Source organism: Pelophylax lessonae, assembly GCF_965119305.1.
Source record: "Pelophylax lessonae genome assembly, chromosome: 4".
NCBI classification, from domain to species: Eukaryota; Metazoa; Chordata; class Amphibia; order Anura; family Ranidae; genus Pelophylax; species Pelophylax lessonae.
The window spans coordinates 385,183,991-385,208,217 of record NC_138771.1 but is presented as its reverse complement, the minus strand read 5'-3'; the positions used below and the strand labels follow the sequence as shown (position 1 = coordinate 385,208,217).

At 46.6% G+C, this 24,227-nt stretch overlaps 1 protein-coding gene across 2 annotated transcripts in view; it reads left to right on the top strand.

The window, feature by feature from the left end:
* Positions 1 to 24,227, top strand: part of SLC23A1 (solute carrier family 23 member 1) — a 580,604-nt gene that overhangs the window by 233,006 nt on the left and 323,371 nt on the right. For both annotated transcript variants that reach the window (XM_082255678.1, XM_082255677.1), the window contains one exon: positions 8,565 to 8,746. In XM_082255678.1, coding sequence (XP_082111804.1) covers positions 8,565 to 8,746 — 182 coding nt within the window. The remainder of the gene's footprint in view (positions 1 to 8,564; positions 8,747 to 24,227) is intronic.

Genomic DNA, 24,227 nt, shown 5'->3' with positions numbered 1-24,227 from the left:
CTACCCCTACAATTAAGGATTCTTCTTACATGCTATTCCTGATTCTCCTAAGTTGTAGAAGACTCAACCAACACTTCTTCCCGATCCAGACGCCACCCTCTCCTCCACAAGACGAGAAGAGATCTCTCTTTTTCTTCGTCACTAATATCCGGATTCTGTATAGTTAGGGTGATACCGTGCTCTCACCTTGTTCTTCGGTTCTCATATTCCCCTTGTAACCCTTCCTGTCCCTTCCCCTCAGACACCATCCCTTGACCTTACCAACCCCCCCTCTAACCCCCCCCCCTCTAACCCATCCTTCCACCAAGGTAATCCCCATTCCCCTTCTGTCATTGACCCAGAAGGCAGATACATTTTTTTAAAAGGCATGATCGCGACCAAACCATACACACTGGTGAATGTATACAGTCCCAACACTACTCAGGTCACATTCTTTAAGAAAACAACTGATATTTTGGCGGAATTCTAAAAAGGTATTACAATTTTTGGAAGGGATTTTAATGTGGCATTACATCCCCTACTAGATACATCATCTGGCACCTCTTCCCTCACATTCAGAGCTTTGAAAAAAATCAGATCCCACCTCCAAGAACTTTTATTACATGACTCTTGGCGCACCCTCCATCCCTCGACTAAGGACTAAACTTCCCCACACAATCGCTACTCCCGACTGGATTACATTTTCCTCTCTCAAAAAGACCTCCCCCTCATTAAAAAAGCGACGTTTGAAGCAATGATGATCTCCGACCACCACCCAGTCACACTGACGCTTAGCATCCCATCAGATAGCCCTCATTCCAAATACTGGAGATTGGATTCCTCCCTCCTTACCCAAGAACCTGATATCCAACACCTCCACTCTATGATTGCATATTTCTTCAACAATAACACCACCACAGATGTTTCCCCGATCACACTCTGGGAAACACATAAATGTGGTAGGAGAGGAGTTTTAATCTCTCTTAAATCGTCTAAGCAAAAAACTCAGCAAGCTAAAACTCAAGCACTTATTAAAAAAATTAGAGAATTAGAATCTGTTCATAAAAGAGCACAAGCACAACGTACATATCAAGACCTTTTACTTCATAGACAAGCCCTGCTAGATGATCTTAACATCAAAACCAAACGTAAATGCAACTTTTTTTACGAATTTGGAAACAAAAGCAGCAAATTTTTAGCAAGAGCCCTGCAGTAAAAAAAGCCATTCTTTCGATCCACACGATCAAAGACTGCAAAGGAGCCACTTATACTAAAACCCCTGATATCGCAGGTCAATTTGAAAAATATTATGCCGACTTATACAATTTAGATCCCTCCCCTTCGGAAACTGATAAACACGCCTTAATACATTCCTTCCTGCAAAAACATTGCCCTAAACCTCTCTCACCCACAACATCCCGAGACATAGACAGCCCAATTTCCTAAGACGAACTAAAGATGGCAATCTCCCAACTAAAATCAGGCAAAAGCCCCGGCGTTTTCACTGCCCCTTATTATCAGACCTTTTTAGAACTACTTTCCCTCCCACTGACTAATGCATTTAACTCCCTGTCACCCCCCCCTTTTCCACCACATAGACTACTAGAAGCCCACATTACAGTCATCCCTAAAGAGAGCAAAGACCCAACACTAATCACCAATTATAGACCCATATCATTATTAAACGTCGATATAAAATTATTCGCTAAAATAATTGCCAACAGGCTTCTTCCAATTATTCCCCAACCGATCCATAAAGACCAGGTCGGCTTTTTCCCCGGACGTGAAGCCAGGGACAACACAATTAAAGCCATAAACATACACCATTGGATGGCAACTAACAAATTCAAAGGCTTCATGCTCTCACTCGTCGCTGAGAAGGCGTTCAACAGCCTAGATTGGACTTGCATGGAGAACGTTCTCCTCCACCTTGGCATTGGTAGCTGCTTGCTTAGCTTTATTATGTCTCTATACTCCACACCTGCAGCTCAAGTACGAGTAAATGGATGCCTGTTGAACGCCTTCTCTATCAGCAACGGGACTAGACAGGGATGCCCCTTGTCACCCATCCTCTTTGTCCTTACATTAGAACCTTTCTTACGATCCCTTGCACACAATCAAAACATACACGGAGTAACAATTGGATCCCAAACATATGTAAAATAGCAGCCTTTACTCTTCCTCAGTAATCCCCTCCTCTCCATCCCATCCCCCCTGAAAGAGTTTTGAATGTTCCGAATCATTTCCAATTTTAAAATAAACTTCTCTAAGTCCCATGCCCTTAATTTTTCTCTCCCCAAGGACTGGATCTCCATAGAAAGCTCCTTCTCCTTAACCCCACTGCATTCACTACCATGGATAACCCCTGACTTAATCCCATCTTCTGTAAAGCGTCACCCACTCTTAAACACCACCCTGACGTCTTTTAAGAATGCATGTAAACAATTCCACACTTCCTCAAACCCAGGCCCCATGACCCCGGTGGTTAAATTCAATCCAGCTTTCGAGCCAGGTATGTCTCGAACCTTTTTGCAAGATCAATGGAAAGATAAACCAATCAGAGCACATCAATTCTACAACAGGGTATCCCTCATAGACCGCACATATCTTAGACCAAACTCCTCTATCCCCAACTGGAATTATTTTCAAATCCGACATTTTCTAGCCTCCCTGAACCAAACGAACACCCTTTCTAAAGACCTTACCCCCTTTGAACGTCTATGTACCAGCTCCTCTCCTAGACATAATTTCATTTTTCTAACATACAACCTTCTATTCACAGATTCACAAACATACTCCAATAAAGCATTACGGGCATGGGAATCTGATTTAGACACTCCCCTCACTGACCAGGACTGGAAGAACATATGCTTCATCTCCCACAAAAGCTCCCTTTATGCATCGACGAAAACTGCTATAAGCTTCAAACACGATGGTACAGAACTCAGACGCTCCTACATAAATACTATCCTAATCTGTCAAATCTATGTTGGAGATGCCATAGAGAACCAGGAACTCTTATCCACGTATATTGGTCATATCCCCAGATCCAACCCTTTTGGAAACAAGTACATGATATCACCACAAAAATCCTAGACGCCCAAATGAACTTCTCACCAGCGCAGTTTCTGCTGCATCACTCTAATACCCCACCACACAGATACTGCAAAACAATTATCCCACATCTAATAAACGCGGCCAAATCTTGCATACCCGTTTATTGGAAATCGAAAACAACACCCTCAATCAAGGAATGGCTGAACAAAGTAGACACCATTGCTAAACTTGAAGAATTGATCGCCATTGCTAGAGATAGGACTGACAAATACGTCCACGTTTGGGCTCCCTGGACGGAATTCAGTAACTCACTTATGCATACCTTACTAACGTCTACACCTTAATACATAAGATATTTCACTCTCCTCATGTTATGGGCATACGACAAACCTTACTCATGCCCTCCATTCCACCATAACCGCTACATACCCTCTCTCGGGGAAGGGACTGAACTGGAACCTTAACTATATACCATCCCCCAGCCATTTACTCCTCCTTCCCCTAAACTAGGGCTGAAAGAGGGAGGTGGTCGTGCTCCATCCCGGTTCGACCTTCTCCTGACTATAAAGTCCCATTGAACATTCCAATTTCATTTTCATTCAATAAGCCCACAACTGGGAAGAGGACAAACTGAAGACACCCTCCCCCCCCCCACTCCCCCCTCTCCCCGATTGTCTGCCATCCTAGCCTATCCTTCCCCCTCTATCCCTTGCCCCCCCCACCCATTCCCATCAAGATATCACTTGAAGGACCTGCCCCCCAGTTGGGGGAGCAGACTACCTTCCTCATGAACGAGTTATCATACAGCGACGTAACATTACCCGTTCACTCTACATACTTACTCATATGTTAAGTGACCTCGGTCACATACCATTAGATTATGCTCTCTCAAAGATTATTCAAGAACCAAGTATTATTTGAAAGATTATTAACAATATTGTCCGAAGTTCAATTTTACTTATCAGTTTTCTTTCTTTACGGTTATCAGGCCGGATTTACCTCTCCACTTCCATGGTATAGTTCAATGTTCACAGAAACTAGCATTCTTTGGATGTAATGTTTTATACCTATAGATATAAGATTGCCATTGTTCTATTTTCTTGACTGTTACAGTGTTCCACTTATTGATGTGAAACTGACTACTATGTTCATTGAATATGGCTGTATGACTTCAACTTTCAATAAAAAAAATTTTGGAAAAAAAAAAAAGAAAAATAATTGTGAATGATGGTGAAAATCCCCAATGATAATCCAAGTATTAATACACTTCAATCTTATTCAAACATATAATATATACCAGGGCTCAAAATTTAAAGTCCTGAGCTACTAGCCAGGCCTTAAGGGTTACTCGCCACCAGTTGCCCCACCCAACTCCTACCCTGCCCCGCCCCTAATTCCGCCCCTAAACACGCCATAAAATTATACTGTTAAATGTTTTTGCATTAATGCAGAAGTTACAAAAATAAATATTAATAACAACGTTTTCAGTGCCCATCAGTGCAGCCTAATCAGTGCCCATCAAGGGTCTGGAACCCCCAAATCACCATCCTAGTACCCCCCCCCCCCCAAATTTCACCTCCTAGAACAAATCCTACCCGTCAAATCCTCCCCCCATCAAAATTTTCCCCCTAGCACAAAAACCCCCATTATTCCTACTGGCACAACCCCCCCCCCAATACCCCTTTTTAACAGCCCCAAGATTTCCTGTTCTGGCACAAATCCATCCCCCCACCCCATTCCAATAATCTCTATAAGGGCGATCCCCAAATCCCCACTCCTGGCACAAATCCTCACCCCCCCCCAGCACGAATCACTCCTCCTAGAACCCTCCCCCCCCCCAATTCCCCTGCTAGAAGAAATCTTATATTGTCACCTCTCAAATTCCCCATCCCAGCACAACCCCGCTCCCCCCCCCCCCATATCGATCCCACTTAGAAGTAATCATCTTCTCCCCACCACTCCTAGTACAAATACTTTTTGGGGGATTGTCCCGGGGGGGGGGGGTTGGAATAAGAGAATTTGTAGCATGAGGGGCGGGGAGAAGATGATTACTTCTAGGTGGGATCAATATGGGAGGGGGGTTGTGCTAAGAGGGGGGGGGACTGTGCTGAGATGGGGGGGTTGTGCTAGGAGGGGGGATTGTGCTGAGATGGGGGGGTTGTGCTAGGAGGGGAGGGACTGTGCTGAGATGGGGGGATTGTGCTAGGAGGGGGGGGGGGTCTGTGCTGAGATGGGGGGGTTGTGCTAGGAGGGGGGGACTGTGCTGAGATGGGGGGGTTGTGCTAGGAGGGGGGGATTGTGCTGAGATGGGGGGGACTGTGCTGAGATGGGGGGGTTGTGCTAGGAGGGGGGATTGTGCTGAGATGGGGGGGGACTGTGCTGAGATGGGGGGGTTGTGCTAGGAGGGGGGGGGGTCTGTGCTGAGATGGGGGGTTGTGCTAGGAGGGGGGGGGGGGCTGTGCTGAGATAGGGGGTTGTGCTAGGAGGGGGGGTTGTGCTAGGAGGGGGGGGGGGACTGTGCTGAGATGGGGGGGTTGTGCTAGGAGGGGGGGGACTGTGCTGAGATGGGGGGGGGTTGTGCTAGGAGGGGGGGGGACTGTGCTGAGATGGGGGGGGGGGGTTGTGCTAGGAGGGGGGGGGGCTGTGCTGAGATGGGGGGGGTTGTGCTAGGAGGGAGGGGGGGATTGTGCTGAGATGGGGGGGGACTGTGCTGAGATGGGGGGTTGTGCTAGGAGGGGGGGGGACTGTACTGAGATGGGGGGGGTTGTGCTAGGAGGGGGGGACTGTGCTGAGATGGGGGGGGGGTTGTGCTAGGAGGGGGGGGGGACTGTGCTGAGATGGGGGGGGGTTGTGCTAGGAGGGGGGACTGTGCTGAGATGGGGGGTTGTGCTAGGAGGGAGGGGGGGGATTGTGCTGAGATGGGGGGGTTGTGCTAGGAGGGGGGATTGTGCTGAGATGGGGGGGGACTGTGCTGAGATGGGGGGGTTGTGCTAGGAGGGGGGGGGTCTGTGCTGAGATGGGGGGTTGTGCTAGGAGGGGGGGGGGCTGTGCTGAGATAGGGGGTTGTGCTAGGAGGGGGGGTTGTGCTAGGAGGGGGGGGGGACTGTGCTGAGATGGGGGGGTTGTGCTAGGAGGGGGGGGACTGTGCTGAGATGGGGGGGGGTTGTGCTAGGAGGGGGGGGACTGTGCTGAGATGGGGGGGGGGGGTTGTGCTAGGAGGGGGGGGGGCTGTGCTGAGATGGGGGGGTTGTGCTAGGAGGGAGGGGGGGATTGTGCTGAGATGGGGGGGGACTGTGCTGAGATGGGGGGTTGTGCTAGGAGGGGGGGGGGCTGTACTGAGATGGGGGGGGTTGTGCTAGGAGGGGGGGACTGTGCTGAGATGGGGGGGGGGGTTGTGCTAGGAGGGGGGGGGGGACTGTGCTGAGATGGGGGGGGGTTGTGCTAGGAGGGGGGACTGTGCTGAGATGGGGGGTTGTGCTAGGAGGGAGGGGGGGGATTGTGCTGAGATGGGGGGGGACTGTGCTGAGATGGGGGGTTGTGCTAGGAGGGGGGGGGACTGTGCTGAGATGGGGGGGTTGTGCTAGGAGGGGGGACTGTGCTGAGATGGGGGGTTGTGCTAGGAGGGAGGGGGGGATTGTGCTGAGATGGGGGGGGGACTGTGCTGAGATGGGGGGTTGTGCTAGGAGGGGGGGGACTGTGCTGAGATGGGGGGGGTTGTGCTAGGAGGGGGGGGACTGTGCTGAGATGGGGGGGTTGTGCTAGGAGGGGGGGGACTGTGCTGAGATGGGGGGGTTGTGCTAGGAGGGGGGACTGTGCTGAGATGGGGGGGTTGTGCTAGGAGGGAGGGGGGGATTGTGCTGAGATGGGAATTTGGGAGGTGACAGGATAAGATTTGTACCCCAGTGTAGTTCACCCTTTCCTCCAGCATGTCACAGACTTCAGATACAGCACCTGTGATACCAGATACATCGCTCTGTGATCCTCCTCTTCTTATGTCAGAGCGGAGGAGGAGCGGAGGAGAAGCCGATTCCTATTACTAAAGCTTTGCACGGACAGCTGGCGGGAGAGATGCGGCTGCAGAAGCAGAGTGGGAAGAAGATTGCAGCTCAGGAATGACACTGGATGTCAGATCGGGACTATACAGAGTTTGTTACCCGCCCCCTTTCCACATTGCTTGCTTTGACTCGGAGGTGAGGGGATAACAAACTCTGTATAATCCCGATCTGACATCCAGTGTCATTCCTGAGCCGCAATCTTCTTCCCATTCTGCAGCCGCATCTCTCCCGCCAGCTGTCCGTGCAAAGCTTTAGGAATTAATTGTCTTCTCCTCCGCTCCACCTCCACTCTGACTCAGGGGAGAAGTCTCGATCTGACAGGAGTGTGAAGCCCGGCAAGAAGACAGAGAGAGCGCATCCCGCTCTCTCCTGTCACAGAAACACTCCTGGCAGCGCCCCTCCACCTCCCATGACACAGACGCCCAGCCAGAGCAGCCATCCTTCCATCCATCCCACCCTACCTTGTACCGGTGTACTGCCGATTTTTCCAACTTGGGCTTGAACCCCTCCATCAGTCCTGCTGGCTGGATAATGTCGGAGCGGCGGATCATCCCGCTCAGCTTTAATTGTAATTAGCGGGCGCTCGCTGACATACACAGTCCCGCCTCCTAGCCCGGCTTCTTTGATAGACAGAACACGTCCTGGTTGGCCAGGTGTTCTGTCTATCAAAGAAGCCGCGCTAGGAGACGGAACTGCGTGTCGGCGAGCGCCCGGCAATTACAATTAAAGCTGAGCGGGATGATCCGCCGCTGACATTATCCAATCCTTCGGCGGCTTTCCTCTCCTCTCTTCCCCTGGCAGTAGCTCGCCATACATAATTTTCCACTCGCAAAATGCGAGTAGGCGAGTGGAAAATTTGAGGGCTGATATATACTGTGCAATCTTAATACACATATAATATTGTATGAATAGTGGTATAAACCTCCAATCCATTCTGAAATGTGTTGTGCTTTTATTTAATTTATAAATTCCTTTTGAGTTAGATAAATTGGATATTAGCACAACACATTTTGGAATGTATTAGAGGTTTACACCACTATTCATACAGTATTATATGTGTATGAAGACTGCACAGTATATTTGTTTAAATAAGATTGGAGTGTATGAATACTTGGATTATCCTTTGGGGTTTCCACCATCATTCACAATAATTTTTTAACATATGTGATGGCAATTTAAAATAAACACATTAAAAAGTGTACAGCACACTATGCATGATCTTCTTTGCTCTGAACAACACAGAGCGGGTTAGAGCAGGATGAATTACAATATAGTGTATCATGGAAAGGTATGAGTGCCAAGTAGGGCTAAGTGCTTCATTTGCAAAAGCTCAAGCATCTAATGCTCTTATGATGAGAAACAGTATCTGGGTCTGAAAATGCTTATGTGGGTCCTGTGTGCCATAAGTTAATAGTGCTGTATCAGTGAACATCTGGTGCAATCTGTTTTATTTTTTGTTCTTTTACTTTACAGATACAGGGAGCAATTATAGTGTCAAGTTTGTTTGAAATCATTATTGGCTTTGTTGGTTTACCTGGGGCACTGCTCAACTATATTGGACCTCTTACTGTTGCGCCAACAATCTCCCTGATTGGACTTTCAGTGTTTGAAGCTGCAGGACAAAGAGCTGGGACTCACTGGGGCATATCCGTTCTGTAAGTGTTGGATTAAATATCTGTTGCATGTGTTTTTTTTCATTAAGTAATTTAAATACCATGTTTTGGGGCTGTTATGGCCCAAGATAAACTTATGATATGTTCAAAAAAACACAAGCTGAAGGGTAGATGGTAGAACAATTTAACATCCACAGCTCTAGAGGATGTGGTCCTGGGATTTGAGAACTTCTGTGTTAATTTTCTTATGGCATAATACATTAGATTTCATTCTATAATAAAATCACAATATTGTGTGACATTCGCTATTGTCACACAACTGGGTGGGCTGGGGGCGCAGTGCTCTGCGCCCCGGGCCCACCCTTTTTTGAAGCCTATTAGAGCCTCTGGCTCTAATCACGTGCTTAAAAAAAAAAACCCATTGGAATCCATACGTCCAGCGCCCTGCATGTAGATTAGGGGGCTGGACGCATGGATAGGGGGGGGCGGCGCTCCTGCGCCCCCAATGGACGGCCCGCTCCTGACTGGATTTCCTTGTAGATTAGGGTGACACTTTTCTTCCCTGAAAATAAAAATGGTTTGGCATTGTTGATGCCCTGGATCTTGTCACAGAGCACCATAATGTGGTTCTAAAAATGTATTTTTTCAGAAGCTCCTTCCCAGTTAACAAACATAATGATGACCTTGACAACTTGGATGAGCCATGTGTTTTTGGAAAATGTGTTTTAAGAGAAAATGGGATGCCAATTTTGTTTTAAAAGTCTGCCACAGAGTGATGAACCTGGGAAAAAGCATAGATTTGTGTACTACATTCCAGTCATTTAATAAAATCATGTAAAAGCCCTACTATTACCTTTTTAGAGGTGGTTAACTTTTGAAGAAATCTGCACTATAAAAACCTAAAGAGGTCAGAGTGAACAAGTTAATGAGGATTTCCAAGAAAAAAGGAAAACTCTCCTTTAGCCCCTGTTCACATTAGGCCGATTTGACATGCGATTTGACATGTAAAAAAAACTCTTTGCTCTTCTCTGCACAGATGATTTTTATATATGCCTATATTTTTGAAACACTATATTATAGAGTTCTCACTCTGCTTTTTAATTTATATAAATAGACAAGGTTGTTATTTTATGTATTGTGTTACTTTGATTTTTTGTGGCACTTCAAAATCCCCATTCCCTAGAGTCTCCCCATGTGGTGGAGAGACGAGGGGACTTTTTCTTTACCAGTTTTAAATAAAAACACAGCAAACACACAAGCGTTTGACAATTCCTTATTAAGAAATTTTTAAAAATGTCTCCCAGTGTAGATCCAACGTCAATCACGACTGCCGCCGTCACCCCCCTTGTTTACATGGGGGGTAGGCTGGGATCTGGGGGCCCCCTTGTTAAAGGGGGCTTGCAGATTCCGATAAGCGCCCTGCCCGCAGACCCCCACAACCACTGGGCCACGGTTGTGAGGAAGAGACCCTTGTACCCATCGACTTGGGGACAAGGTGCTTTGGGGGGGCTTTGTGGCAGAGTCCAAAGCACCCCCCCCCCCATGTTGAGGGCATGTGGCCTTTTATGATTCAGAAGGAGGGGCGCATGCTCGGATGAGGGTCTGGTATGCATAGGGGGTGGACCCTATGCTATTTTTTTAAATCATTTTTCATTTCCAGATATTCTTGTTTTATATTCAGCTGTCACTGGGGAAGCTGACAGCTGATGAGTCATTGGTCCTTAAGGATGCGGGAACCTGCCTTCCCAGCCCGCTCCTTAACAGCCAGCTATTTTTGACACAGAATTCAAATTGGTTGATCATTTTTAGACTGATCCAAATTTGAATTGTTCCCGAAAACATGGCATTTGTTAGAAAATTAATATACAAAATGAAATTAAATGAATTTCAACTAAATTTGTTATTTCATTCAGAGATTTGGATACATCCAAATCTCAGAATAACCAAACATTTGTCTGAAATTATATTTGGGCTGAAACTAATTGCACATGTCTAGCGGCAAGTGGTTACCTCTGTAAAGACTAAAAAGAGAGCTTAGCCAGTACCATTTACTCTTCAAAATGCAATGTGTGGGATTTACTAAAACTGGTACACCCAGAATCTGGTTTAGTTCTGCATAGTAACCAATCAACTTCCAAGTTTAATGTCAAAGCTTAACCAATTCTGGACCACCCACTGTAAATATACGTCAGTAATTTGACGTTAAATACCGGGGTTATGGCAGCAGATAGCTGCCATAATCCCGGTATGTATTTAAACAGCGGACAGTCCGCTTTAACATAAAGGTGGTCCCAGCGGCGGATTTGCCGCGGTTTCACCTTCATGGGCGGCAGGAGAGGTGTCCCCTTCTGCCGCTTCCCGGTCATTTTCCCTGCTTACAGGAGCCGTCGGTAGAGGCAAAAACAATCCGCTCCTCTCTCCTCTTAGGCAGGAAGTCAAGTGAGGGCAAGATAGCCCCCACTCGACTCTATGGCCTTGGAGGCCCAGAGCAACGTCATATGTCGCTTCCTTCCAAAGGCCTTAAAGGGCTCATTTGTTTTCATCATGAAAAAAAAGACCCTTTTTTTTGCATTTTAGTGTAGATGTGAGATCTGGGGTCTCACATTAAAGAGGACCTGTTCTGCTTATTTCTATTACAAGGGATTAGGGATCGACCGATTATTGGCAAGGCCAAAATATCGAGGGGCGATATGCACTTTCCCCGATATATCGGAATCGGCCCGGAAGTTACCGATATTGCCGATATTGTCGATGGCACACACGTGACATCATTGCGTGTGTTGCTTCACGTGTCTTCGCGTGTTGGGCCTATAATTTGAAACGTTCTGCCTTCTAAGACCGCCTCCCACGCCTCGGACAGTGTGTGCAACTGCAGTCCCGTCACAGTGCCAGCCAGCCACCCAAAGGCCCTGGCCTCAGCCACCCACCACAGGGTGCCAGCCAGCCACCCACCACAGGGTGCCAGCCGCCAGCCATCGACCCACAACAGGGTGCCAGGCCAGCATCCAGCCACCCACCCCACAATAGGGTGCCAGCAGCCAGCCACCGACCCCACAACAGAGTTTCAGCAAGCCAGCCACCCACCACAGTGTTCCAGCAAGCCAGCCACCCACAACTGGCCAGGGTGAGTGACACCAAGCCAGCCAGCCACCCACAACAGGGTGACACCAAGCCAACCACCCACAACAGGGTGACACCAAGCCAGCCACCCACCACAGTGTTCCAGCAAGCCAGCCACCCACAACAGGGTGACACCAAGCCAGCCACTCACCACAGTGTTCCAGCAAGCCAGCCACCCACAACAGGGTGACACCAAGCCAGCCACCCACAACAGGGTGACACCAAGCCAGCCACCCACAATAGGGTGACACCAAGCAAGCCACCACAGTGTTCCAGCAAGCCAGCCAGCCAGCCACCACAGTGTTCCAGCAAGCCAGTCACCCACAACAGGGTGACACCAAGCCAGCCACCCACAACAGGGTAACCCCAAGCCAGCGTATCACAACAAGGTGACACCAAGCAAGCGCACCATAACAGGGTGACACCAAGCAAGCCACCCACCACAGTTTTCGAGCAAGCAAGCCACCCACAACAGGGTGACACCAAGCCAGCCAGCCACCACAGTTTTCGAGCAAGCAAGCCACCCACAACAGGGTGACACCAAGCCAGCCACCCACCCACCACAGTGTTCCAGCAAGCCGGCCACCCACAACAGGGGGACACCAAGCCAGCCACCCACCCACAACAGGGTGATACCAAGCCATCCACCCACAACAGGGTGACACCAAGCCAGCCATCCACCAATGTTCCAGCAAGCCAGCCACCCACACCAGGGTGACACAAAGCCAGCCACCCACCACAGTGTTCCAGCAAGCCAGCCACCCACAACAAGGTGACACCAAGACAGCCACCCACAACAGGGTGACACAAAGCCAGCCACCCACCACAGTGTTCCAGCAAGCCAGCCACCCACAACAAGGTGACACCAAGGCAGCCACCCACCACAGTGTTCCAGCAAGTCAGCCATCCACAACAGGGTGACACCATGCCAGCCACCCAAAAGAGGGTGACACCAAGCAAGCCACACTGCCAGGCGCCAGCCACCAACCCACAACAGGGTACCGGCAAACCACCCCCACTGCCAGGCGTCAGCCACCGACCCACAACAGGGTGCCAGCCAGCCACCCACACTGCCAGGCATCAGCCACTGACCCACAACAGGGTGACAGCAGATAGTCACCCCACAACAAGGTGCCAGCAGGCCACCTACACTGCCAGGCATCAGCCATTGACCCACAACAGGGTGCCAGAAAGCCACCCACAGCAGGGCAGGGTGCCAGCAGCCAGCCAGCCAGCCAGCCAGCCAATTTTTTCAACCGTATTGTCTCTTTCAAATTGCAATGGAGATGGATGAAAACAGAAAAAGTAAAAGTGTGGTCTGGGACTATTTCTCATCTCAACCATCTCCAGGAAAAGCAGCAGTGTGCAACACATGCACAAACAATATAAGCATGGGATCAGTAACTGCAAAAAAAAAAAAAAATACATCAAATCTTTGGGCCCATCTAAGAGTTCATCATATTGAATTATATCATGCAGCACAGAAAAAACAAATTGAATATCAATGTGATTTTGAAATAACTCCTCCACTATCCCAGGCAACAATACCATATACTGTATGTTTCAGAAAAGAAAAACAGGTGTCACAGTCTAGATTCAGATGGAAGATCCCAACTGCTGGACAGAGTAATCAGAGATGATGGTCACTGATAACCAACCATTTACAATGGTGTCTGACTCAGGATTTAGGGGTTAATGTCCATACTTGAGCCCAGGAACACACTGAAGAGTGAGAAGTATTATCGAACCAAAATGCTGGGAAATATTCACCAAAAGGTCGTTGAGAAAGTAAAGGCTATGCTGCAACCAGAGAATGCTGGCAACTCACTCTCATTCACGACTGACTGCTGGTCAGGAGGAGGCCAGAGTCAGTAATGAATCTTACATGCCACTTCATTGACAGCGGATGGACAAAAAGGCAATTGGTCTTGAATACAAAAGTTATGCAAGGATCCCACACTGTGGAGTACAGTAGAGAAATGTTTCTAGGCATGCTTGAAGAATGGGGAATCACCAAAGACTGACTGATGCTTGTGCTCCTTCGAGATAGTGGAGCAAACATGTGGAAATGAATGAGGCTTGCTGATATGTCAGACCTCAGTGTACTGGCACACAACACCCTCCAACTTTCAAATGATGGTCTGTCAAGCCAGAGAGCTTTGATTTGATATATGTTTTGAGAAGCAGGAAGAGATTTAAAATGTTGTGCTAGCAAGTCTTTTGAATCCTCAATATAAGAACCATGCTTTCTCTTCTGATGATGTTTTGGCCAAGTCAAAACAATGGCTGACATAAGATATTCAACAGGAGGTGCAGGAGGTTCCTGCCGAAAAGACAAGTCCAGAACAGCATTTTTATAATCTGAAAGAGCAGCATGATGCAAAAATGTCCAAAAAGACGACAACAAACAGAAGAGAATCTTCTTCATCGTGGTCGAATTGATCATGACATTTTCAGTGTTTTATTGGGGCCTCATGCGGAGGATTCTTCTGAATCTGCAATAATGAGCCTGGATGAGGAACTTCATCTCTTTTTGAAGGAACCAGTAATTAACAGAAGAAGTGGTGATCCTCTTCAGTGGTGGAAAGAAAATGAGGCACGCTACAAAAGACTTGCTTCCCATGCTAGAAGATACCTCTCTCTCTCTCTCTCTCTCTGCTCCTCTGTCCTCCTCTACTTCGGTACCAAGTGAGCATGTTAATGAAGTGGCAGCATTATATGAAAAAAACAAAAGCCGTTTAACAGGTGAACATGAACATGCTGAAATGTTCTGCTTTCTGCAGTATAATATTGTTCTTTTTTTTTTTATTTATTTATTTTTTCCAAAAAGTTGATTGAAGAAACATGGTATAACAAAAACAGAGTATTACATTGTGAACTTTGTGGTATATAGTCTATACATGAATCAATAATAGTACAGATAATAAATTGTTGTGAAAAGCCTAATGATACAGAACAAATTTTGAATCCAGGAGGATAAAGGGGAGAGATATATATCCCTGTTACCAGCACAAGGAGGGGAGTGAAGGGGGATAAGAAGGGGGGATATCAATTTTCCACTGATGTTACTTCATTGAAAAATGCGCTTCTGATCACTGCTTGTCTTTATGCGTCTGTCTTAATCTATGGTGTGTTTCCACTGATGTTACTTCATTCTTAATCTATCCCCACTCCACCCATAGTTGAATCTCTAAAACCTGCTTTTCCATGTTCTGTTAAATATGTTGTGTTTATTTTGTTTAAGCATCTGTAGATTGTAGTTTGCTATGTTTTCTCTTACCTTATATTTAATTTATTACCCTTTATATGGCTTCTAGCCTTTGGAGCCATCTCCATTTGGTGTCCCATATAAATCAGTCTGTGAAGTTAAATCCCTGCCCAGTGTAGCCAGCTTTCTCTTATCAACTCTTGATTATTTAATTGTAAAGAACCCTCCCCATCTCTAACAGTATATATGAAGCCATCTCTTGGGGAAGGCACATGTGCAAGGGGGCACATGTGCTTTGGGGGCTATTTTCTCAAAGTGGGGGCGAATTTCTACAAGTGGGATACACTTCTGATTCTACACTTCAGAGAATGCACAAAGAGAATGAACACAGAAAAGGCTGAGATATACACCACATAGACTGCAGGTGTTCTTTTTATCCCTTCAGCTCTCTCCTTGTACAATGCACTCTCTACCACTCCTTCTGACAGCAGTGTCCGTTATCCTTAAACTCTTTCTGCTTCTCCCCTCTTCTCCACCCCACAGCTTATATATATAACCCTCACTTCTGTCCTCTCCTTATTACTGCACTCACCATCTCCTGCTACTTCTAAATCCACACGCACACAAATCCTCCAGGACACTGAGGCATGTCCCTTCATATAAATCACATTCTCATATTACCACCCTCACCTTTCTGCTTCTCCTAGCCTCTGGAGACATATCCCCAAACCCTGGGCCTCCATCATTTACCCATACTCAACACACCACTAACCCTTCACCCTCTGGCTGCAGCCGCACTCAGCACAATCTAGTTCCCATCTCTCTTCTTCCCAAGACCAGACTCCCTTTCTCTTGCGCCCTTTGGAACGCCCGCTCAGTCTGTAACAAACTCACCTCTCTCCATGACCTTTTCATCGCTAACTCATTTAATCTACTCGCCATCACCGAAACCTGGCTTCACGAATCCGACACTACGTCTTCTGCTGCCCTATCCCAAGGTGGTCTTCTATGGACTCACTCCCCTAGACCCAATGGACGCAAGGGAGGGGGTGTCGGGATCCTTCTAGCCCCACATAGCACCTTTCAGGTACTCCACCCACCTCCCTCTCTGTCACTATCCTCATTTGAGGTACACTGCATTCGTCTTTTCTCCCCAGTTTCTCTAAAGGATAGCTGTGATCTACCGCCCCCCTGGACCAGTATCGACCTTTCTTGACGACTTCTCTGCCTGGCTACCCTACTTTCTCTCTTCTGAAATCCCCACAATCATTCTCGGTGACTTCAACATCCCTATTGATACTAACACTCTTACCACTTCCAAACTTCTCAGTCTAACCTCCTCCTTTGACCTGAAGCAATGGATAAATGCCTCTACTCACTCTGAAGGCAATATCCTTGACCTTGTCTTCTCCCACCTATGCACTCCGCACAACCTTTCAAACATTCCTTTCCCTCTCTCTGATCACTACCTTATTAGTTTCACTCTCTCCCTCTCCTTCGCCTCCTCTCCCTCCAGCTACCGTACAGTTACCCGCAGAAACCTACTCCATCTCAACCCTTCTCTTCTCTACTCTGCTACCAACCACCTCTATGACAAAATCGCACCCCTGTCCTGCGCCAACCTAGCCACTTCTGTCTACAACGCTTCACTCTTAGCCTCCCTGGACACACTGGCCCCCCTCACCACACACCGAATCAGGCCCTGACCCCTTCAACCTTGGCAAACCGAAAACACTAGAAGTCTGAAAAAGCATAGCCGTGCTCTTGAGCGCCTATGGCGTAAGACTAGGTCTCAGAAGGATTTCAACCAATATAAATCTGCCCTCCAAAAATACAATTCCAGTCTCCACACTGTCAAGCAGACCTATTTTATCACTCTCATTAACAGCCTGTCATCATGCCCCCGGCAACTCTTCGCTACCTTTAACTCTCTACTCCAACCTCCACTACCCCCTCCCACCGACTCACTCACTGCCCAGGAGATTGCCCACCACATCAAACAGAAGATTGATACAATTCGCAAGGAGATCGTTGCTGTTCAGATACCTTCCATGCCTTATGCTTCATGCCCACAGGTGCGATCATTACTTCCCTCATTCAACCCCGCCACTACAGACGAGGTTGCTAACCTACTTGCTAACGTCCACTTAACCACCTTCCCTCTGGATCCTGTTCCCTCGCAAATGCTACGGTCACCCTCTGGTCCTATGCTACACTCTCTAACCCACATCTTCAATATCTCCCTCTCTTCTGGCATCTTCCCCAACTCTCTAAAACATGCACTAGTCAGACCCATACTCAAAAAGCCCTCACTGGACCCAACCGATCTGAACAACCTACGCCCTATTTCCTTGCTCCCATTTTCATCCAAACTCCTCGAACGTCTAGTTTACAACCGACTGTGCGACCACCTTGCCGAGAATTGCCTCCTTGATCCCCTTCAGTCCGGATTTCGGCCTCAACACTCCACTGAAACTGCTCTCCTAAACTGACAAACGATCTACTAATGGCCAAAACTAATGGACACTATTCTGTACTCCTACTTCTGGACCTTTCTGCTGCCTTTGATACGGTTGACCATCCCCTCCTCCTCAAAAAACTCCACGCCTTTGGTCTCCGTGACTGCACTCTTCACTGGTTATCTTCCTACTTATCCAACCACACCTTTAGCGTTGTGTACAATTCTACTTCCTCCTCTTTTCTTCCCTTCTTTGTTGGGGTCCCCCAAGGCTCTGTTCTTGGACCCCTCCTATTTTCAATCTACACCTCCTCTCTGGGTCAGCTGATCCAATACCATCTCTATGCTGACGATACCCAAATCTATTTATCCACCCCTCAGCTCTCTCCCTCAGTCTATCAGATATATCAGTCTGGATGTCACACCACTGCCTCAAACTCAATCCATCCAAAACCATGCTTATAATTTTTCCTCCACCACGTGCCCCTTCCCCTGATTTCTCCATCAATATCGATGACATTACTATCAGCCCATCCCCGCACGCCAAGGTCTTAGGTGTTGTCCTGGACTCTGAACTCTCCTTTAAACCCCACATCCAATCGCTGTCCAAATCTTGCCGCCTCTGCCTCCGCAACATCTCCAAAATACGCCCCTTTCTAACCAAAGACACAACAAAACTCCTAGTTCACTCTCTGGTCATCTCGCGCCTCGACTACTGCAACTCCCTTCTCGTTGGCTTACCTCTACACAGGCTATCCCCCCTTCAATCCATCTTGAATTCTGCCGCCAGACTCATCCACCTTACCAATCGCTCAGTGTCCGCTTCTCCCCTCTGTCAAGCCCTCCAATGGCTTCCGCTCACCCAATGAATTCAATTCAAAATACTAACAACATCTTACAAAGCAATCCACAGCTTAGCCCTCAGCTACATCACCAGCCTCGTCTTAAAATACCAACCTAATCGCTCTCTTCGTTTCTCTCAAAACCTCCTGCTCTCTAGCCCTCTCGTCACCTCCTCCCATGCTCGCCTACAGGACTTTTCCAGAGCCTCTCCAATCCTATGGAACTCCTTACCCTTATCTGTCCGATTATCTCCTACTCTATTTTTTAGCCAATCTCTGAAAACCCTCCTTTTCAGAGAAGCCTATCCTACCAACACTTAGCAAATGTACCTCCATTTTCTCCATCAACCCATCCCCCACGGTTATTGCCTTTTGTTTCACTTGACCCTCCCTTCTAGATTGTAAGCTCTAACGAGCAGGGCCCTCTAGTTCCTCCTGTTTTGAACTGTATTGTAACTGTATTGTATTCCCTCACGTTGTAAAGCGCTGTGCAAACTGTTGGCGCTATATAAATCCTGTAAAATAATAATAATAATTCAAAAGCTATTATTTCTTATTTCAAACAGATCTGTTTTATGATTAGTGGGAAAAGATATATATCTGATAGAATATTTTTAAATGGAATGTTGTTACAGGAGAGAATGTCTCAATTTAGCGGAATATTACTCAATTTTTGAAACTCAGATGAATTACGAAAAGAGATCCAATCTTTCCAAATATCAGAATAACGGATAGGGTTATCATGTGCGGTGGAGATCAGTTCCTCCATTTCTGAAATCTTCTCAATTTGGAGTATCCAAGTTTGTAATGAAGGTATTTGAGAAGTGCCCCATAATCTGGGGATACATAACTTTGCGGCATTGATCATTGTGATCTAAAGTATATAGGAGGGGGGATCAGGAAAGTGATGTAAGAGGAATTGAGCAGGTAGTAGCTCGATGGTTTGGTTTGTTATTTTTGTAATGTATTGACGGACCACGTTCCAAAATGGTTTGATGGACGGACAGGTCCACCAGATATGAAGCATATCTGCAGACTGTGTTTTACAATGCAAACAGAGGTTAGAGATTTCAGAATTAAATTTGTTTAGTACATATGGAGTGCGGTACCATTTTGTGAGGATTTTGTAGTTATTCTCCTGTATGGATACATTTATCGATCCATTGAGAATATTCCTATAAATGTTTTCCCAATGTTTTTCTTGAATCTCTGTATTTAGAGCTTCACTCCAATCATCACTCAGTTTGCCTAGATGAGTTGAGCATGTGTCCCAGAGTAGTACGTGAATTTTAGATAGCAAGTGTTGTTGTGGACAAGATGCAGTGCATAGTTTTTCAAACTTTGTGAAAACTGATTGTTGGGAGCTTAATTTTTTAATTATAGGGGTGATGAAGTAGTGTAATTGAGCATATTCCCAAAACGTTAATGAAGTGTTTTGAAGTTTCGCTTTTAACTCGGGGTGTGATGGCAATTTCCCATTTTGCAATAGGTGTAATATTCATATACCCATGTCAGATGGAGTATTGTGTAATGAGTGACGTGTTTGGCCTGGTGGAAAGAGGATTGAGTAGAATCGGGGTTAAGGGACCAAGTTGTCCTGTCAAAGAATGTTTGGAGTTGGAAGAGTGAAAGCAGCGTATAGTGGGACCAATGAGAGGGTGATTTTTTCAGCAAGTTTGGTAATTCAGTATATGAAATCCACGGGGTGCATTGGATAGGAAGCTTAGTGAAAGTATTTTCCAACTCAACCCAATCTTTTTTCTGTGATTGAGTGTGCCAGTCAACTATTCGTAGGAGGTGTGATGCTTTGTAGTAAAGCAGGACATCTGGAATTCCCTTTCCTCCTTTTGTTTTAGGTCTGGTTAATGTTGAGAATTTTATGCGTGGAGATTTATGTTGCCAAATGAAGGTTCTGACTGCTCTGTTAATGGAAGGAAAGGAACTAGAAGGAATTTGGATAGGTATTGTTTGAAAAAGATAAATTATATGGGGCAATACATTAACCAAGAAAAATGTGCTTGATGCCATTTTTTGAGATCTTGAAAAATTATTTGTAATTTGACCATGTGATTCATTTTGTATAAGTCCTGTAGTTTATGTGGAATTTCTATCCCCAAATAGGTGATGGAATCAGTTTTCCATGTGAAAGGGAATGATTTCTTACAATGGTCAACTTTGGAATCTGTAAGAGAAATGTTTAGTGCTTCGCATTTAGACTTGTTTATTTTGAAATTATTTTGTGATGTATTGAAATAGTTGAAGTTTTTTTGGAGATTTGGGAGGGATAACGTGTTTCCCCGAAAGTAAGACCTACCCTGAAAGTAAGACCTAGTGTTATTTTTGGGGAGGGCTGCAATATAAGCCCTACCCTGAAAATAAGCCCTAGTTTAGTGTAGGAAAAATCCTAGGAAGCAACTTTATTAGTGTTTTAAATAATGTCCAATGTGTGTTTTTGTAATATAATACTGTGAAATACCTTCCCTGCATCGCCGCTCCGCTCTCAGCTGATTCTGTCTTTCTCCTCTCATACCGTAGCTGTCAGAGGGGGATCTCAGCCCATCCCCTCTGCAGTTCACACAGAGGCGCCAGTATTCGATTAGAATTGTGGGAAATACCTTCGATACATCGGCTCTTCCGTGACCCCCAGCTGTCAGAGGGGGAGAAGAGGGTGGCAGATCAGCTGAGCCTGGAGCGGCGATGTAGAAGGTATTTCACACTATTGTAATCTAATCTACCCTGCGCTTCTGTGTAAACTGCTGAGGGGAGGGGCTGAGACCCCCCTCTGACAGCCACGGTATGAGAGGAGAGGATGAGAGGCAGTATGAGAGACAGTATGAGAGACAGGAGAGAGTGGGAGACACAGCAGTGATGTAATGAAGGTATTTTACACTATTGTATTACAAAAACACACACTGGACATATATAAAACACTAATAAAGTGCATCCTAGGATTTTACACACACTACGGTAAACTAGGTTCACACTGGATTTTTGGCACGCAAGGAGGGAAGAGAGGGACAGAACATTATAAGACCTACCCCGAAAATAAGCCCTACTGTGTCTTTTGGTGCCAAAATTAATATAAGACCGGGGCACCCCCATCCCTTGATGCAGTCTTACCCATAGGTGGGGAGGGTCTGGTCTTGGGGTGAAAAGTCTGTGCGTCTCTGGGGAAAGAGGTCAAATTCTCTGTTGTTAGGTACCTTTCGACCAGGTCTACTAGTTTGTCTGCGGTTTCCGGACCACCATGGCTCACCCATTTCTGCAGGGTGTTAGGAAGAGACCTAAGAAATTTGTCCATGACTACTCGTTTCAAAATGTTTGGTCCGGACAGAATTTCTGGCTGCAGCCATTTTTTAGCCAAATGGATGAGGTCATACATCTGCGACCGAGGTGGCTTCCTCAGCTGATAACTCCAATTGTGGACCCGCTGAGCACGGACATCCAAGGTTACCCCAAAACGTGCCAATATTTCCTCTTTTAATCAATCATATTTTTTTGCATCTGCAAGCTCCAAATCAAAATATGCCTTTTGGGCTTCTCCAGATAATAGGGGGGCCACTAGTCCAGTCCACTCTTCCTTAGGCCAACTCTCTTTCTCCGCTGTTCTTTCAAACGTGGTCAGAAACATCTCAGGGTCATCATCTGCAGTCATCTTTGGCAATATATGGCTTACCCGAAAAGTCGGTATGTTACTGGCCTGACTCCCGACCTCGGTCTGCTGTCTCTGAAGCTGTTTCACGATGGCCTCCATTTTCTGCTGGTGTCTCTGTTCCAGGCCTGCAATGCTCTCTTGGTGAGCCTGTTGTTGAGCTGCAAGGCTCCGCTGAAAACCCGCATTCGTCTGCTGTTGATTTGCATTTGCCTGCTGTTGATTTTGCATTTGCTTGCTGTTGATTTGCATTTGCTATAGACAATTGTTTCAGTATCTCCTCCATTTTGGGTTTACTTTAACTGCCCACGGCACTCCACCATGTGTAAGGGGTTGGCTCAGTAGCGGGTGTGGGTGACCCCTTGGGTGGGTTCGTTACACAGAGAAACAGCCGAGGAGTGGTTGAAAACAACGGTCTATGGTTTATTCTTCCAATTTGCTGGAAACAAGTGAAAGCATCCAAACAGCATAAATCAAACAAACGTAAAATAAACCCTGGCCACCTGGGGCGTCTACCTTCACAACACAGGAACCTACCTATGGTGTCTGTCCCAACCTACTGCTGGGCAGACACTGCTGGTCATACAACAGAAAACCAATAGTCTATTTGTTTTCTTTTTACACAGAAAAAGTTAACACCACCTCACCTTCAGAAGTCTCTCAGCTCACTGCTCTCCTTAACGCACAAAGCCTCAGGATGCAGCAATCAGTAGTCATCCTCTGGATAACTTATAGAGGCCTTAATTGCCTCATTCTGAATAGATGAAGCTTTCCAACGTCCTTAAACCTTTCTGGCTACCTCTGCAGCCGACACCTGATAGTAATTGGTGAATTGTCTAAACAAGGCAGAAATGTATCTCCCGTCTGTGACAACACCCACAGATTTACCTGACTTCCTGTCACAATATATATATATATATATATATATATAGCATCCTCCTAGGTAGGTAGGTGCTAGGCAAAAGCATCTATTGCTCCTACTGCTTATCAGGGGAGCATGATCTATTAGGTTGCCTGTCATGTGTTTACAGGTGTGATTCACTTGGTCTGAGGGAGTGTCCCCACTGTATCCAATGAGGGAGCTTGTTGGACAGTGGAGAAAACCCAGCCAGTGACACATCATGTTTTATGGCAGTCCCACTGGGAAGGCATTCCTGCAATGCATCCTGGGATTAATCATAAATACGGAGAGGACATGTGACAGGGTGTCTTTGGCGGGTAGCAGAGTCTCAGGAGGAGGTGCACGGCTGTCTCTCCTCCTGCAGTGAGAGGAAGGTGGTCTTAGGCAGTCGGCCTAGTGAACCAGGTGTGGAGCTGAGCTGCAGAAGATCCAGAGTAACTGACGGTGGAGCTGCTGGCAGAATCTCTCGAGAAAAACAGTGTCCGTGAGTACCAAGAGATTTGCCTAAGGGTCTGCCCAGGAAGGGGGACCACTCCAGCGAAGTCAGGGGATCAAGGAGCTAGCTCACACAGAGTAACACAGTAAAGGGGGTGCCATGTAGTTAACCCTGAAGAATAGGGACAAAGGGGGTGCCAGGAAGGGCCCTGAAGAGTGTTCTGCAGTACAGTCCAGTCTATCTAAATGGTCCATTAACTACTTCTTCACTGCTTTTGTCAAGGTGAAGCAGCGGCCTTGCCTTACTCAGCAATATTCAGTCGTCTCAGCAGATTGTGCATAGTTCTTATAAGTAGGAGTATCCCACTCATTCCCTTCTCCTATCCAAGTTCTCAATAAAAACACAAAAACAAAAGCTGCTAGACTGTTTCCTGACTGAGCCAAAAACACTTGGAAAATGCTTAACTGCTATGTTGTTGCTAATGGTAACCTAGGGGAACCCATAACCAGCAGCTCCCAAGAAATAGGCCCGGTCTGAACAAGCTGAAGATAGAAGCTGATTGGTCACTATGCACAGCTGCACCAGATTCTGTGTGCACCAGTTTTAGTAAATCTCCCCCAATATGACATAGTATTGCAATTATGACAATCACACATATCTATCCACTTCACCTAACACAGAAAGATATTACAGGAATGCTACTAATTAATTTCTATAATTAAACTTTAATTTCCCGGCAGCACCACTACGTGAGACCTGTCCAGTCCTGTAACAATCTCTTTCTTGTACATCATGGGACACAGAGTAGCCATAATAATTACTATCTGGGTTATACACCACCTATAGGTGAATGGACACTGGCAACTAAAAAGAAAGGAAGTCACCTTCTATATAACCCCTCCCATT